We start from the raw sequence: 17,557 nt of genomic DNA on the forward strand, positions 1-17,557 counted from the left end.
CAGATAGAAATCATATTCAATGTTCCATTCTAGATGCTCCTGCAGGATTGGCCTAAGAAATACAAAAGCTGTTTTTCTCCAACCTACATACTGCATGCTATTTTCACACTTATATTAAATCTTAAAATGATACTGTGCCATTCCTGCATTCTGAAATTTGTTTTATCTCCGGTGTTAACATTTAGACGACTGGAAAAAAAAAATAAAAACCTAAACAAGACAGGACCTAGCAAATACAGGTAGTCCTCAACTTACGACCACAATTGAGTCCAAAATTTATGTTGTTAAGTGGGAAATTTATGAAGTGAGTTTTGCCACATTTGTTAAGTGAATCACTGCAGTTGTTAAATTAGGAACACGGTTGTTAATTGAATCCGGTTTCCCCGTTGACTTTGCTTGTCAGGTCACAAAAGGTGATCGCATAACTCTGGGACACCAGAAGTGTCATAAATGTGAGTTAATTGTCAAACATCCGGATGTAATTCAGGTAACATTACAATGGCCGTGTGAAAAATGGTCATAAGCCGCTTTTTCCAGTGACGTAACTTTGAACGGTCGGTCACTAAATGAATCGTTGTAATCAATAAAGGAAAATGTTTGTAACTCAGGGTTGAAATGAGATGTCCTTCTTGCTGAGTTTACTTGTTTTCTTGCAGACGTTTCATTACCCTAACTAGGTAACATCATCAGTGCTAGTGAGTGCTGTTTGCTGTCAGTATATATATATGTATGTATGTGTGTATATATATATATATATTAACTTTAATCTGAGGCTTCCTCACGGCCTCCCATCCAAGTACAGGTAGTCCTATAATTTACAGCAGAATATACAGAATATATATATTCTGTTGTAAATTATAGGACTACCTGTACTTGGATGGGAAGCCGTGAGGAAGCCTCAGATTAAAGTTAATAAAAATAAACCAAAAAACAAAAAAAAACTAAAGAGGTAACAAACCAATTCTGTCCAGAGGACGGTAGGGTTTATTTCAAGACCAATTCAAGGGAGCAAATTCTGCGCTACTATTTTATTTTATTTTTTTATTTATTTTCTATTTTTGGTCAAGCATGTATTTTATGACAGATAACAAGTGTAAACATAATTATAAATACATGAAAAGGATACGAATAAAAGAAAACATTAGGACAGGGAGGCACGCCGGTGCGTTTAAACAACATTAATTAAGTTCCTGTTTAATTAATTTAAATATATATTTTTTTTATTCCTTGCGCAAACGATCTGGTTCGATTAACCCGCGGAGAGTTCGGTCCGAATCGCGACGATTCATCCTTCCTTCCTCCGCGCCCTCCTCCTGAGGGGAGCGCGGGCAAAACGAAGCCCGTCCGCCCTCCCTCACAGACGGCCGGCGGGCCCAAAAGAAGCGTCTCTCCTCCGTCCTTTCCCCCGCCGGGGACTCCCGGACGGCTCCCGGCTCGAAAAAAGCCTTGCCCATCAAAATGGAAACAGGCGGAGCTGAGCGGCTTCGGAGGCCGGCCCCTTTGCGCGCTTCGGATGCTGCCGACGCCGGCGATTGAAGGAAGGCGAGAGCGGTGACGGCAGCGGCGGCTGCGCAGGGTTTCTCGTCACCGGCCTTGGCTGAGGCGTTCAGGCGGGCGGGCAAGGCAGGCAGGCAGGCAGGCGGGCGGGGGGGGGAGGAGGGGGGGTTGCCTGGAGGCCGGAGCACCTGCTGCTGCTGCTGCTGCTGCTGCCGGCCCCGCCGAGGCTTTGGGAGTCCGGCGTTGAAAACGAAAAGCGGAAAAAAAGCCGGTGGCGCAATCCGGCCGAAGCTGCGGCAACGAAGGGATTCCCGGGGCATCGCGACGGTGGAAGAAAGGGAGGTGAGCGAGGGCATCGCCGGCTTGGCAGCGTGGATGAAAGTTTGGTCTGAATTCCGTGCAGGGTAAGGAACAAAGCCTGCTGCCGTCCCCGCCATCCCCACGCCCGCCCTTGTCGCCCGCCTCTTCCTCCTCCTCGTGGCCCACGGAGAAGCGCGGGAGCCCCTTCCCCGCACAACGACTCTCTTCCAGCTTCGCTTCCCTTCGCCTTCGCTTTGGGCCTCGGCCATCCTCTCCCCCCACCCCATTCCCCGATGGAGAAAGGACTTCCTTCCCTCTCCGTCCCGTCTCGGATCCCCTTTTTGCTTAAAACTTGACCCACTCCTTCCCCCCCCCCTTTTTTTTGTTGCCTGCTTGGAGAGAGTTGTCCCCCGCCCTCCACTGGGATTTTTGGAAAGCAGCCCCCCCCCCGCTCCGCAACCCACCTCTGCCCCTCCCCCCCTTCAAGAAATTGCAATAACCTTTTTTTTTCTTTCCTTTTCTTTTTTTTTGGGAAGTTCCTTGGACGTTTTGGACACCTTTCACCCCCCCATACCCCCCCATCAACCCAGGGGGCTTATTCCCAGCTGCCACTTCGGATCCTTTGAAGTTTCTCAGCTTCAGGAACAGTAACAAGTGTTGGACCTTGGAGGTCATCTAGTCGGGGTGGGGGGTGGGTGGGGGTCGGCAACCTTTCGGACCTCAGGGACCACTAAATTCATAATTTGAAATCCCGCGGACCACGAATAAGAATTTTTTTAAAAAAGAGAAATAGTATTTAGTGCAATATAAAAAAATGCAAATAATTTTTTTCTGCGGGCCACCAAAATTTTCTCACGGACCGCCGGTTGGTGACCGCTGATCTGGTCCAACCCCTTGCTCACGCAAGAGACCTATACTAGGGATTCGAACCACCGAACTGCTGACTTTTCTGATGGACAAGCTAGCCAGTCACCTTCCTTGGCTCCTGTTTGGCACACTCCCTAATCCCGTGCGGTGATCTTCTCCTATGCCCCTCCCCCCCGGAAAGGAAGACACCCCCCCCACCCTCCCCAAATCCTGAATGTCTTTGCCAACTGGAAGGAATGGAGGCTGAGCAGCAGCAAGTTCCAGGGATTCCTTGGGAGGAAAATGTTACTTTTGGGGCCTCTTTTTCACCTCATTTTATTCTCCACGGGTAACCTTCCTTCTCTTAGTTGTTGTTTCTCCACCGCCCACAAAATATTGAGGGACAAAACTTGCCCCTGAACTTTCTGACCCTGAAATGATTGCTCTGTCTTGCATTTCTTCCTCATGCTGCGGCATTCTTTCATAAATAGAGGAAATTGTTTCCTTGCTTGTGTGCCCTGATTTGACCCGAACTTGTGATAATTATAGGTAGGCATCAAGGTAGTTTTCTTGGCGACAGCATGGAAATAGTTTGTCATTTACCTTCTCCGAAGGTGTGTGCTTGATTTTCCAGTCTCCTTAACAGACAGAAGGATTTCCTGGTGGTGTCCTATCCAAGGACTAATCGGATCAAATCAGCCAAGGTCAGCTACTGATTGCTGTGAGTTGCTTTCCCATAGGTTAATATTAAGGTTCTTTTGGAAGAGGTGGCTAGAAGTGTGAAAAAGTGAGTTTCTTTTAAATATTGTCCTTGGGACTGGTGAATAAATAGAGCTATTGAGGAGGCTGTTTACTTTTTGGAAAGTTTTGTATGTTTTAGGTTTGGTGGGGCTCTGACGGCTTGTTATTTAAGCTCGGCTGCTGGAAGAACCAAACTACCTCTTATTTGTTTTCTCTCACTGAAACATGTCTTCAGTTATAATTTGTAGTACCCTCAACCTACAACCATTCATTTGAAGTTACAACAGCACTGGGGAAGACAGGATCATCATGGTTGGCAGATGTGGTAGCAGAATTTTATTTATTAGCTAGTAGAGTTGGGCTGTGCTTTCACATTCTGTCTTGGAGTATATACGAAGTGCCTTTCTCTAATAAAGTGGCTGCACCTTGAAAAGAGGCACCTAGGCTTTAATCTGTTGCATAGAACAATTAATCAGTGGAATAACTCGCCTCCAGAAGTTGTGAATGCTCCAACACTGGAAGTTTTTAAGAAGATGTTGGATAACCATTTGTCTGAAGTGGTGTAGGGTTTCCTCCCTAAGCAGAGGGTTGGACTAGAAGACCTCCAAGATCCCTTCCAACTCTGTTATTCTATTCTATTCATACAAGTCCTCTGCTATGAAGAAACTTTCGGAGACTCAATCTAAAGCATTGCCCTGACTTTTAAATAGTGTGTGTGATGTTTGGATCTAAAATGTGCTGGCAAAGTGTTGGCAACTCCTCAAAGAAGCCACACCCTTTTCTGGGCGTGTGTGTGTGTGTGTGTTCAAAGATCTTATGAAGGCATGACAGAATGCGATCACATGTCATTCCCTGTTGTTGTCTCCTGAATTCCAACGTGTATTTTCCTAAACCTAGAAGGACCTGCTTACAGGTACAGCAAGGATACCCCATGCTACAACCGAAGCATTCTTGCTTGCTTTAGATTTTAATACTGCAGATTGCTAGGCTCTACCTTTAAACTAATAGATGTCTTACATTTGCTTCAGAAACCAGTGGTATGAAGTGGAAGATTGCAATTGTTTTATTTTAGTCATGAGAGACAGTTCCTGAGAGCTGGCTGTTAACAAAAACATTGGAGACTTCTGGTATCAATGGTAAACAGAACAGCATTCTCCAATCTGGTTTGCAGATATGATAGACTTTATTATCAGCAGGGCAAAAGAACAAACATTGGATAGACAAATGTTGAAATGCAACCCTCAGCATCTCAAGATAGAAGGAAAAATTATAACTACAGTCTATTGCCCAGGTGTCTGCAATACTGGTTTGATGGGCCAGTAATCTGATTCAGTGGCTTGGTGCAAACAGCATCCCAAATCATCATGTGGTTTCTTAATGTGTTGGATTAACTTGCCAGATGTAGAGTAGTCAAAAAACGGTAGATTAAATAAATGCAGTGTTGTTTTTCTGGAAGGCACCAGATTATGGGATTTGGTATAGTATTTGGTCTGCTTTTTCTTCTGCCATTGTCCCTTGAGAATGGAGTTTTTCTGGTTTATTTACCGTGTTTCCCCAAAAATAAGACCTTGTCTTATATTTTTTTGAACCCTGAAATAAGCACTTGGCCTTATTTTTGAGGAGGTCTTATTATTTTGGGGTGCGTGGAGCAAGACGGGGCTCCTCTTGCCGTCTTACCTGATTTCCAGCTCTGTCTCCCTAACCCTAACCAGAGGAAATGGCAGGGACTGGCTGCGCATGTGTTTAAATATTTTCAGGGAGGGCTTATTTTTTGGGGAGGGTTTATTTTCAGGGGAGGGCTTATTATCCAGGGAGGTCTTATTTTCAGGGAAACACGGTAGAAAAACTCAGCTCAGATCTGAAGAAGAATGAGTTAGACAGATGTGGTATTGGTTTGCCAAACTTATTTTATTGTCGCAATGATGTTTTAGTCTCCTTGGAAGCAAGTTGGAATAATCATGCAATAAATGCTTATTATTAATCCCTGTCTGATTTATTACTCTTGTTGAATGTATTGGTATGATTATAGACAAAACAATTCATTTCTTTTACATTGCTGGAGAGAATTTGATTTTAACTTTGTAGTAGGAATGGATGACATCATTTGTAATGTCTTTTTCTTAGACTAGTGTAATGGTGTGCTTAATGCACTTTAGAGATTAGCATAATATTCTTAACAGATTTCCATTAAGCTTTGATGGTAATAATTTCCATAATAACCACTGTCTGCAGCAAGTTCTTGTCAAACACAGAATCATCACCCACCCTTATCTAAGCTTTGCTTTTTGAAAAAGCATTTAGGCAGGTTGTTTACAGTGTTTGTGGAAGGCCTATGAAACCAAAATTAGACTCATTCACCTGTACAGCTAAAATGAAATATTATCATACACTTTTGTTCAGGTAGTAAGAAGAAGTGAAAAGCTTGTTAAAAGAAGCAAATAAATTCCTTTGAAGTCATACTTCAAGTTGGACTTCATGTCCATTCGGGAAGAACCTACTTGCTTCTTTCATATCACATGTCTTATGCATCTCTTTAGCAGGGAAAGATGAAGAACAGAGGAAAAACCCTTTGATGGAGATCGAATGGGAGGAGGGGGATGGGATATAAATGTAACAAAGAAATTGGGCCAAAGCTCCATCATGTTCTGTGTTCTGGCCACTAGTTGCTTCTGGGAAACCCATATGCAAGCTTGAAAGTGAGAGAAACAGCTCTGCAGATTTGTGTATTTCACTATAATTCAGCGTAACCAAAAATAGAATCAGAATGAACTTTTACTTTCCTTCTACCCAGTGGTGGGATCCTGCTGGTTTAACAACTGGTTTGGTGATTGCGCACTTTGTGCGCGCACTGCACATGTGTGCACAGTTTTACAAAAACTTGCCTTCCGTGTTACTGCTGGGGAGTAACACAGCTGAGGTGCGGCAATTCGCTCTGCCGCTTGAATCAGCTGTGAAGTTATAGGTCAGTAAAATGCAGGGGAGGGTGGACAGGCCCACTTGATCGTCGGAGTGAACTGGTTCGCTCCCAGCTGATCATCGGAGCTACCGGTTTGCCCGAACCGGTCTGAACCGGTAGAATCCCACCCCTGCTTCTACCTGCTATTTGTAATGTACCCCCTTGCATGCCCCTCAAAGATAAAAAAGGATCATTGCCATGAAAACATGATGTTGCTCTGAAGTACAGAAATCCTGGTGGATTTGGTCTCAAATTGTTAAGGACCATCCTGGCAAAGATTTTCTTCAAGTGAAAATCGGTGATTCTGTATCACCCTTAGAGATATGTTGATTCTGCAGATTGTGTAACCTCAACCTTCATTATTGTGTAGTAAGGTAAAGGTAAAGGTTCCCCTCGCACATATGTGCTAGTCATTCCCAACTCTAGGGGCTGGTGCTCATCTCCATTTCAAAGCCGAAGAGCCAGCGCTGTCCAAAGACGTCTCCGTGGTCATGTGGCCGGCATGACTAAATGCCAAAGGCGCACGGAACGCTGTTATCTTCCCACCAAAGGTGGTCCCTATTTTTCTACTTGCATTTTTTTTATGTGCTTTCGAACTGCTAGGTTGGCAGAAGCTGGGACAAATAACGGGAGCTCACCCCGTTATGCGGCACTAGGGATTTGAACCGCTGAACTGCCGACCTTTCAATCGACAAGCTCAGCATCTTAGCCACTGAGCCACCATGTTCCTATATTGTGTAGTAATATAATGGTATTGTGCATGTATCCAATGTGAAACACCTATGATTCCCATCGCATAGGTTCTTTTTGTGCTATAAACCGAGAGGGAATCTGGGAGGTTGATCGAAGGATGGTCTAAAACTCTTGTGTACAAAAAGCATGAAGAAACCTTGATTGAAGCTGGCCTGGAAGTCTCCGCTGCCTCTCACTTGTTTGTTTATCCTGACTCTTGTCTTTCACAGGCCTCATCATGTGAGGTTTCTTGCTGCTGTTAGCATTCCTTGCTGTCCTTTCGTTTGAGCTTCTGTTCTTGTTAGAAGTCAAGGAGAAATGGACACTTACATAAGAGCCTGGTAGAGATGCATGCAGACGAAAGAGAGAAACTGCAACCTGATCCAATCAGAGAGATATTGACTGTTGCAGGAATTAAGGGATGAAGGGGGGGTGGGGTGGGGTGGGAATAAAGACATCTGTCTTTATTGATGCCTGTTGAGATATTGCAAGTTTGTGACAATGAATGTCCAGATGCATTGTTTTTGTTTCAAATGCAACAGTACAGTTGAGATGAGTGAAGCACCCCGGAGTTCTCCCCTTGGAACAATTTTCACGAAGTCGCCTTATTTCAAACCATTATTACGTCTGTATTATAGAATAGGGACGTGGTGGCTCAGTGGCTAAGACCCTGAGCTTGGCAATCGAGAGGTCGGTAGTTCAGCGGTTCGAATCCGTAGTACCACGTAACAGGGTGAGCTCCCATTACTTGTCCCAGCTTCTGCCAACCTTAGCAGTTAGAAAACATGTAAAAAATGCAAGTAGAAAAATAGGGGGCACCTTTGGTGGGAAGGTAACAGTGTTCCATGCGCCTTTGGCGTTTAGTCATGCTGGCCACATGACCACGGAGAAGTCTTCGGACAGAGCTGGCTCTTCTGCTTTGAAACGAAGATGAGCATCACCCCCTAGAGTCAGGAACCACTAGCACATATGTGCTTTACCTTTACCTTTTTACCATGGATCAAGAATAGTGAACAGAGAGAGAAATGGAGCAAAGAAGAATACAGCGTTTTGCTGTATGTGAATTGCATGCAGTAAATTCCATCTTTGAGTCTCAGTATCTGGAGCTTCTTATTTTTCTTTGAAGATGTCTCGCTTCTCATCCAAGAAGCTTCTTCAACTCTTCAAAGGAAAAAAAAAAACACCTCTCCAAAGAAAAACAAGGAAGTCCAGTTGCCTCTTGAAAAAAGCACCTTTGGGGAAATCATGACCTGGATGACTAAGAATCTCCATAGACATTTAGAGAAGAGGTAATTAAAAGAGGACCCACGCTTGTTTTTTCAAAGTGAAAAAAGAGATGTGTCCGTTTCTCACAAAAGGTAATTGAGGCCAGGCTGCTTTTCTGTCTGTTACATAAAACACTTATCTTTTGTCCCATGGTAAATTTAAATGGCTTTTGCATCTGTACATGCTTTTACAGTAAAATGAATGCTTTGGCAGCTGATACAGAAGCAAGCCCTACAACCACTTTACATCCTGGGTAATCACATCAGTTGTAGAAGCATTGTTTTGTACATCACCGATACTCTTTCCATTTTATTATGAATGGCAGCCTCACAGAAAATTGAGGCCAGCGTTTAATCATTTTGCTTGTGACTGGTCAATCCAGATGAATTTTGGCTGGTCATGTCTCAGGCCAGCCCATCTCTCAGGGTTGTTTTTGTGGGAAAAATAGGAGGAGGAAGATACGTTAGTCCATCTTCTTTTATGTATAAAATAATAAAGATGGGATAATAAATAAATAAAAATACAGCCCAGCACCCAGGCTTTCAATTCCTTTGTAGCAATAGCAATGAAACTTATAAATCACTTTTCAGTGCTTTATAGCCCTCTCTAAGTGGTTTATAGAGTCAGCATATGGCCCCCAACAATTTAGGTCCTTATTTTACCCACCTCAGAAGGATGGAAGGCTGAGTCAACCTTGAGCTGGTCAGAATCGAACACCTGAAGTGAGCAGTGAGTTAGCCTGCAGTACTGCATTCTAACCACTACAACACCACGGCTCTTGTATCTTCAATAGCCCTTCCAGATAATTTTAAGTTTGATGAGTTGCATTCAGTTTGATAGAGTGTTTTTGTGTGTGTGTGTGTGTGTGTGACAAGTACTAGAATTGGATTAGATTTTCTTGTTCTTTTAGGGGGGCTTCCGATTGAACTATTTGATCAACTCTCGTACCAATTCCTTCATGCCATTTTGTATTAAGTAGTAAGCAGTTTGTTCTTCTATGAGCTATTTGTAATTATGGGTAGATTTCTAAGCATGTAAATAATTTGCATTTCTACAATCAAATGCTTGACGTCTGTCTATTAAAAGGCATGAATCCATTTCATTGAGAAGCATAGTATTTGAAGTCAAACTGGTTGAAACAAAAGCTCCATCCATGTGTTTAGATTGATGGTTTAGAGATAATCATATGAAATTGTAGGGATTAAGTGCTTTATAGCACTTATATATAAATTTTCATTACTTAATCCCTATACATATATATATTTCAAGCTTCAGACAGTGTTACATACTGCTACTGTTGAAAATTGGGACACAAGTGTGATGAGGATTTTTAGGACTTGGCATTGTTGACTCATTTTATAATTGTCAGCAAGTGGCAGACTTGTTCAGAGGAATAGTTTCATTTCTGCCAACAAAGGTGCACAGACAGTGTGCAGCTCTTAGATGAAGAAGATGAGAAGGAAGAGTTAAAAATCAGTGGCAGAAGCTGTTATTCAGATGGTACTACTGAAGTTACTTTCCTGACCTATGAACATTTGGATTGTTTAAGACAATGCTTCTTAAAAGTGGGACAGAGGGCTTCAGGAGGCCTTCAAGACCCCCTCAGGGATCCACAAAATAGCAATTACCAATAGCATTTAGACTTATATACCGATTCACAGTGCTTTATATCGGGGTGAAATTTACTTCCCTTCCCTACCGGTTCGCCAATGTGTGTGTGAAGTGCGCGAGCGGAGCGCGTGCACGTTGTCCACACATGTGCAAAGCCTTCTGCACATGCACAGAGGCTTAAAATGTTGGAAAAAAATGATGTCTGCACAGGTGGGCGGAGCCTCCTGCAGCTGCTGCTATCGGTTTGCCCGAGCCGGATAGAACCAGCTGGATTTCATCCCTGCTTTACATCCCTCTCTAAGCGGTTTTACAGAATCAGCATCTTGCCCCCAACAATCTGGATCTTCATTTTACCCATCTTGGAAGGATGGAAGGCTGAGTCAGCCTTGAGCCTGGTGAGATTTGAACTGCCAAATTGCAGGCAGGCAGAAGTAGCCTGCAGTACTGCACTCTAACCACTGCGCCACCCAGGCTCATAAAATCAAAATTGTTTGCCAATCTACATTGAAAAATACATTACAATTTTACAATAATTTGCAATAAGTGGAATATTAAAATCCCACCAAACAAATTGTGAGACATAGCAGCAGGGAATGCACCAATTTTAATTTTGAATACAGTAAACATCAATAAATATAACCCATATAGACAAAAGCTCTTTTAGGGGCCTCCATAATCTTTAAAAGTGGGACGATTCTTGAGAGAAAAAAAGTTTTAAGTAACATTCTTTCCCCAGTTCAGTTCAAAATGCCAGTATGGGCTTCCAACCTCATGAGAGTTAGAACCTGAATGCTGAGCCTTGTGGTTTCTTGTCTGATCCTAGGATGGATATATGTGTAGGTAGGTGTGTGTTGGCCGAGGAATTCTGGGAGTGGAAGTCTGCACATTTCAAACTCACCAAAACTGAGAAACAGTGATCATTACTCTAGAGTAGTGTTTCTCAGCTTTGGTGAGTTTAAGATGTGTGGATCTCAAGAAAGAGCCTGGTGGCGCAGCAGACTAATAGCCTGTTATTAACATCCAGCTGCCTGCAATTACTGCATGTTCCAATCTCCCCAGGCTCAAGGTTGACTCAGCCTTCCATCCTTTCTAAGGTAGGTAAATTGAGGACCCAGTTTGTGGGGGCAATAGGCTGACTTTGTATAAATATACAAAAGTATGAAGGCTATTGCTTAACTCATTGTAAGCCGCCCTGAGTCTCCGGGGAAGAGCGGCATATAAATCAAATTAAAAAAAAAAAAAGTCCCAGAATTCCCTAGCCACATGTCTTAAAGTCGCTTTTGCGGTTGTGAAACACACCGCTGTAGGACATAATGTGACAGAGGTTTGGAGATACTATTGAAAGGGGCATTTTTTAAAAAGTTAAGTAGTCATTTAGTTTGGAGGAATATTCAAGTGCGCACTTTTTAAAAAAGAGAGGGCAATTATGTATTCGTTTTTGTGTTATGTTTGTCTATAAATGACACAATGGATGTGAATTTGAGAAAACTCCAGAAAACAGTGGAGGACGGGAGTGGGGGCGGCTGGTGTGCTATGGTCCATGGAGTCATGAAGAGTCAGACATGACTTAGCGACTGAACAATGACAACTTTGTATAAATATACAAAAGTATGAAGGCTATTGCTTAATGCATTGTAAGCCGCCCTGAGTCTCCGGAGAAGGGTGGCATATAAATCAAATTAAAAAAAAAAACATCCTTAAATGGCTGTACTTTAAAATTATACTTTGTTATCTTCAGTGAACTGAAGGAATGATGATATTTTGCTCCCTGAGGGAACCCTTAAGTTTAGCTTTCCTCCCATTTGGAACTGGTTGTTTACCTTTTCTTATTGATCGTTGCTTAACAATGGGCCTACCTGGATCAGACTTAAATCTTCACAGAGGTAGATATCTCCTAAAGAATTGTATGTGATGTCAGTGTATGTGATTTGTGCAAATATATTGCTCCATGTTCCTCTTCCTTTAACAAAGAAGGCCAAGAAATTGGTTTGGCGTGATCTCTCTTGTGTAAAATAGCTTAAAGGCTGAGCCAGAACAATTCACATGATGTTTGCAAGGCAGCTAATATTTTAAGTAGGTAGATAGGAGATTGACTACAAGCTTGGCCAACAAACAAGAGTGCTATTTTAATTTTAATTGGATGGGTCAGATGTCACCCATATTTATATCCAATTAAAAGGGGGGAAGAGTTGCACTGCTGGATTTGTTAGTAATTTACTTAGTTTTGTGTGTTTGTGTGTTAGTATTCATTTTTAGTTTTATTAACAAATAAAAATTAGAGTCATGAATCTCAATTTGTAGAAAGAGCTTTCAATATAAAGCTAAGTAGTGAAGAACACAATGGAAGGAAAGAGGATAATGTTTCATTTGGGGATGAAGACTAGAGGATTCAACTTTAGCCCAATGGGGGAAAGTTCTTGAGAGCTTCAGCCAAAATACTTTCCCCCTCCTCCTACATCTCCTATGGGTTGCTCTAGAAAGGATTATGGCTAGAGCAGAGGTCCCCAAACGCTTCAGCTCATTGACCCCTTTATAAAGTTTCAGATTCTTTATCAGCCCTCAATTTATTATATGAAAATAATGTAATAAATATCACTTTAACTAATGAGGAGGAGGATAGAGAGACAATTCAAGGCTGCTCTTGCTGCTGGATGACTATCCAACTTTGGATACTACCAGCTACCTCATCTTTCGGACCTAGAGACTAACCTGCAGCTCTGCAGAGACCCCTAAGCTTAATTGACCCCAATCGACTTTCCATCATTTATCAACTATCTATTGACCCCCACTCCCAGCCATTTACTGACCCCCTTCAAATCCCCAGACATTTTTCGACCCTTTGTATACTTCCATCGACCCTTGGAAGTTGATATTGACCATTATAAGAAACTCTGGGCTCGAGGAATGACGTTAATGGCCTTCATTTTGTTTGTTGCCTTGAGTGTTTCTGCATATGAATATAACTAATAAATGGGTACATGAATAATTAAATGTAGCATGAAACAGGAGACAGGGCTGATCTTTTCTACTGAGACATGAATACCTGTGGGTGATCATGGAAAGTCAATTTAGAGTTAAGTTTTTTGTGACCGTGTCTAAACCAATAAAGAGAAATCTATTCTAGAGTAGGGCCTTCAATTTATAATTCCAATGCCATTTAGAGTTTCCAAACCTTTTAAAGGCTTCCAGTGCCGCCTCTGACTATTTTTTGCTGAAAATGGACAGTCCACTGTTTCATCATTTTGAGTCTTAAAAACAAAGGCCTCTCCCCCCCCCCCCCAAATTCCCAACTGTGCATTTGACGGAGTTGTCACAGTTCCCGCCCACACTGTAATTCTTGCCTCCCCAAATATTAAATTTGACCTTTGGCCGTCCAAAAATTGCAGGCTTCTTTTCTAAAAAGGAGTCAGGGTGTTCTTATTTTATAATTTATCTTTCTACAGCAAAATGGTGTTAAGATACCCTGCTGTGTTGTTGTTCTTTTGTTCTGTGCTGTAATGTAGGAGCTGGGAAGAACTGTTGTTTTATCGGCTACAGCTGTTCCATATGGCATGGGTTTTTTGTTTTCTTTCACCAAATGGTGTTATTGGCTGTAACATCCCAATTGTTGGTTTTTAGCATCCAGTTATAGTTCCCCATCCTTTGAGGTGTAGGAAACCAGTGCCAAGAAACCAGAAGTGCTAAAATCTTTCCAAAAAAGTGCTTTTAAACCTAGAGTCCCATTGTGACCAAAATAACAGAAGTGTGTAATTGTTTAGTTTCTGCTGCCATATCTCCTTCCCGGGTAGCATTTTTCTTAATAACTTCAAGCCCTGCATATTGTATTGTTGGAAGAAATATCCATCTGGTTCAGTTCCAGGCTGGGAGAAGGACATTGGAAACGTGGAGGCTGATTGGAAAGATGGTTTAATGATGAAGCAGAACCACATGTAATTCTGGGCAGCTGACCACATTTATACCTTCTTCTGGGGTTTGCACTTTTTTTTTTAATTTGATTTATATGCCGCCCTTCTCCGGAGACTCAGGGCGGCTTACAGTGCGTTAAGCAATAGCCTTCATACTTTTGTATATTTATACAAAGTCAGCTTATTGCCCCCACAAACTGGGTCCTCAATTTACCTACCTTAGAAAGGATGGAAGGCTGAGTCAACCTTGAGCCTGGCAAGATTCGAACTTACATTAATTGCAGACAGCTGGTGTTAAATTACAGTGCCTTTGTCTGCAGAGCTATCCAGGCTCCTTGAGCTTCCTGTTCAAGAACATGTATTCTAATGGCTGTTGTCAGACTCCCATGGTGCCATGTACAAATCCTAGGAGTTTGTCTGAGCTGAGTTTGGTTGAAGTTTGGGCTGATGCAATGAAGGGACGTTGAGCAATTCCTATTGTGGCTGAGGGTTAATCCTACCTTTGTTCAGACCTTGTCACCTTGTGTGACCAACCATATGCTAAATAAATAAATCAGACCTTGCTGCAGGGAATCTGCTTATGAATAGAGCTATCTATCTCTTTATCTCTTAAATGCTGACATCAGCTGAGGGCTATTAAGAAAGTTGGGGTCTGCTTTCCAAGCATGTTTCTCCATTTCTCATCCAGGGAAATATAATATTCTGCCTTTTTAATATTTCTCAAAATATTTCATTCTTCTAGGAGAGAGGGTGGGTGCTACAGTATATTGGACAAAAGAAAGAGACACGTAAAGAGACACATAGAGTCTAGTCTTGTAATAGTAAGCCCTTCCTTCTCACTTTGTTTTAATTTCTCCATTTTATAATGTTGTTTTAGGTTTGTTTTAATCTCTCCATTTGATAATGTTGCAAAAAAACCCCAAACCCCTAGGTAGAAGCTTGGTTTAATACACAGCCTGCAAATAAGAACAATTTAGATAAATTCTTCTGAAATAGTTTTGCATTGCATCAATAATTAAATCCACTTCCACTGTGCTTGGACAAATTTCAGGCGGGTGGAATCTATTTAATTTTTTTTATTACAATCCAGTGTCTAGAAGCCTCAGGTAAAAGACCTACATGTAACCAGCAGAAAATTCTGATTCTAGGAGTTGGGGTCCAAGAATCAGATGAAACCACTGATTCACAAGCATGCAGAGATACCAAAATAGTCTTCATTTCACTAATACCGTTTTGAATGTTTTGGAACAGTGCTTATGTTCTAAAGCTAAAAACAAATAGACTTCAACATCCTTTGGGGTTTTTTCGGTTTTTTGTTTTGCAAATCAAATGCAGGCTTTTTTTTTCTGCACTAAAATCAACCTTCTGCCCTTGGTAGGTTTGCATAAACACAAATGAAGTACAAAAAGTTGTCATGTATGTACCCTAATGTTCAGCCAAAATGTTGGAGATGTGAATGTTTGGATGCTACGTATTATCATGTTTGGTGGACCTGTAGGAAAGTTAAGGCTTTTTGGATAAAAATTTGGTGGGTCATGCAGAATGTTTTGAAGAAAAAAATTCAATTTTCTCCACAACTGTTTTTATTGGGTATAGTTAAGGGTTTTACATTGGGTGAAACAAAATTGATATTGTATATGATAACAGCAGCAAGACTGTTGATAGGTAAATACTGGAAGAATGAAGCCTTGCCCACTATTGAGGAATGGACTTTGAAGATGGCCAGTTTTGCAGAGATGGCGAAGATTTCAGCATATTTAAAAGATTGTTCACAAGAGACTTATGAATGGGAATGGAAAAGGTGGATAGAATATGTTCAGAACAAATATCAAATTAGAAAGTATCAAATAGCTTTTATTTGAAAATAATGTATTAGAAATTTTTTAATGTAATGAGATGAAGAGAAAAATTATACAGGGGAGGGAGGGGTTCAGGTTTACATATAAGTGTTATATTAGGGTTCTTTATGAGTATGAGTATATTATAGGGAAGTCTGGGGGGAGGGGAGGGTTAGGGAGGGTTAGGGAGGTTGGGAAGTTTGGGGGGGGGCGGTGGGGGGGGGGAAAAGGGGTGAAAATGTAATTGTAAAACTTTTGCAATAAAAAAAAAACAAATGAAGTAGAAAATGGCTTGGCTGCAATTGATGTGGCACAAGTCTTGCAGTGTCCCTCTTTCTAGACTGATTATCATGTGTGTTCTCAGTGTTCTGATGGTGCACAGAAGAAACTTGTGTGGGATGCAGCTCATTTCCTGGAATCCATACCTGCAGAGAATAAGGCCAAAGCAACTATCTCTTGCATTGAGAAATTGGCTTGTTGATCACGGTCCTGTAATTGCAGTGGGTGAGAACTAGCCTATGCCCTTATTGTTTTTTGAAGAGAGAGGCAAGATAGGGGCTTAGGACATTCAATCTAGAGTTTGAGTAGTTGTTGGGGTAGAGCAGAGGTATCAAACTCAAGGCCCGCGAACCAGATCTGGGCCACGGGGTGCTTAGATCTGGCCCACGGGGCCGCCCTGGAAACAGCGAAGGACCGGCCGGCAGTGCCAGTGAAAAGTAGGGCCAGTAGGGCCACGCACAGTCCTCTCGACCTTAGTTTTTGGCTGTGACAGCCTCCTGCAACCACAGGTGCCCCCAACACGAGTGACATCGAGCTGGCCACACCTATCCTGGCCATGCCCACCACCCCGAGGTCAAACACAATCATGATGTGGCCCTCAATGAAATTGAGTTTGACACCCCTGGGATAGAGCATTACCAGATTTTCTTTATTAGACAACACATGCATTGTAATATATTGCTCTAGTGCAAAGAGCAATTTGTACTGAGTAAAGCAAAAACTTAATTGCACCAAATTACTCTATGGAGATTTGGGATTTCTTTTAAATAAGACAACCATCTCATTGTATTACTTCATTGCAGTTTACTACAGGATAGCATTCAGTTACTTTCGATTGAGATGCTAATGAGATAAATGCAACCACAGGCTTCTCACAAACAAACTTGTATTAGCATATTGCAGTTTTCTGGTATGAAGTCATTACTACATTTTCTTCTTATAGCCATAAAAGTTATTCTTGATGGTATTAAGTACTGGTTTGTTGGTTTGTTTATTGATTATTAAATTTATTTGCTGCCCATCGATTTTGGGTGGTTTACAGCGTAAAAACATTAAAATAATCAAAAATAAATATTCCTAACCCCATAAAAATAACAATACAATCCAAATAAAATCATTGTCCCACGATGGAGGAAACTGGATGTATGAGGGGGGAGGGGGGATTAGCTCTTAATTAATCAACCATCTCCAGTGAGATGTTCTCCCATTGGGGCTTCAAACGAACTGGCAGAACCAGCTTTTAAAGGCTCTGGCAGAAGGTCAGAACTGTGGGAGCCAATTTTACCTCAGAGGGAAAGAGCCAAAGGACAAGAGCCACATCAGAATAAGCTCTTTTCCTGTACCCCACCAGTTGAAATTCCTTAAGTGACAGGATCTGTGTAATCCCCCCTTTACCAGTGTGGGTGGGGCGGTTGTGTCCCATTTGGGCAGGGGTGAAATTCAGCAGGTTCTGGAAAACCGGTAGCGTAAATTTTGAGTAGTTCGGACAACCGGTAAATACCACCTCTCGCTGGCCCCAGAGTGGGATGGGAATGGAGATTTTGCAATATCCTTCCCCCAGGACTGGGTGTTGTGGTCCGCCAGCA

General features: G+C 42.1%; 1 protein-coding gene across 4 annotated transcripts in view; it reads left to right on the plus strand.

Annotated features, from left to right (window-relative positions):
- Positions 1-1,667: 1,667 nt before the first annotated feature.
- GRAMD4 (GRAM domain containing 4) overlaps positions 1,668-17,557 on the plus strand; it is a 107,143-nt gene continuing 91,253 nt past the window's right edge. For 2 of the 4 annotated variants that reach the window (XR_011600608.1, XM_070946713.1), the window contains exon 1: positions 1,668-1,901. Coding sequence is in view for 1 of the 4 variants with exons in the window: in XM_070946713.1 (XP_070802814.1) it covers positions 1,873-1,901 (29 nt within the window). In the remaining 3 variants the exon portion in view is untranslated. Of the gene's footprint in view, positions 1,902-4,276; positions 4,298-17,557 lie in introns of those variants that run through there. The other 2 variants (XM_070946714.1, XM_070946715.1) reach the window with 2 other exon arrangements.

The sequence above is a fragment of the Pituophis catenifer genome, unplaced genomic scaffold (assembly GCF_029215685.1).
Source record: "Pituophis catenifer annectens isolate HBS135680 unplaced genomic scaffold, rPitCat1.0.hap2 SCAF_7, whole genome shotgun sequence".
NCBI classification, from domain to species: domain Eukaryota; kingdom Metazoa; phylum Chordata; class Lepidosauria; order Squamata; family Colubridae; genus Pituophis; species Pituophis catenifer.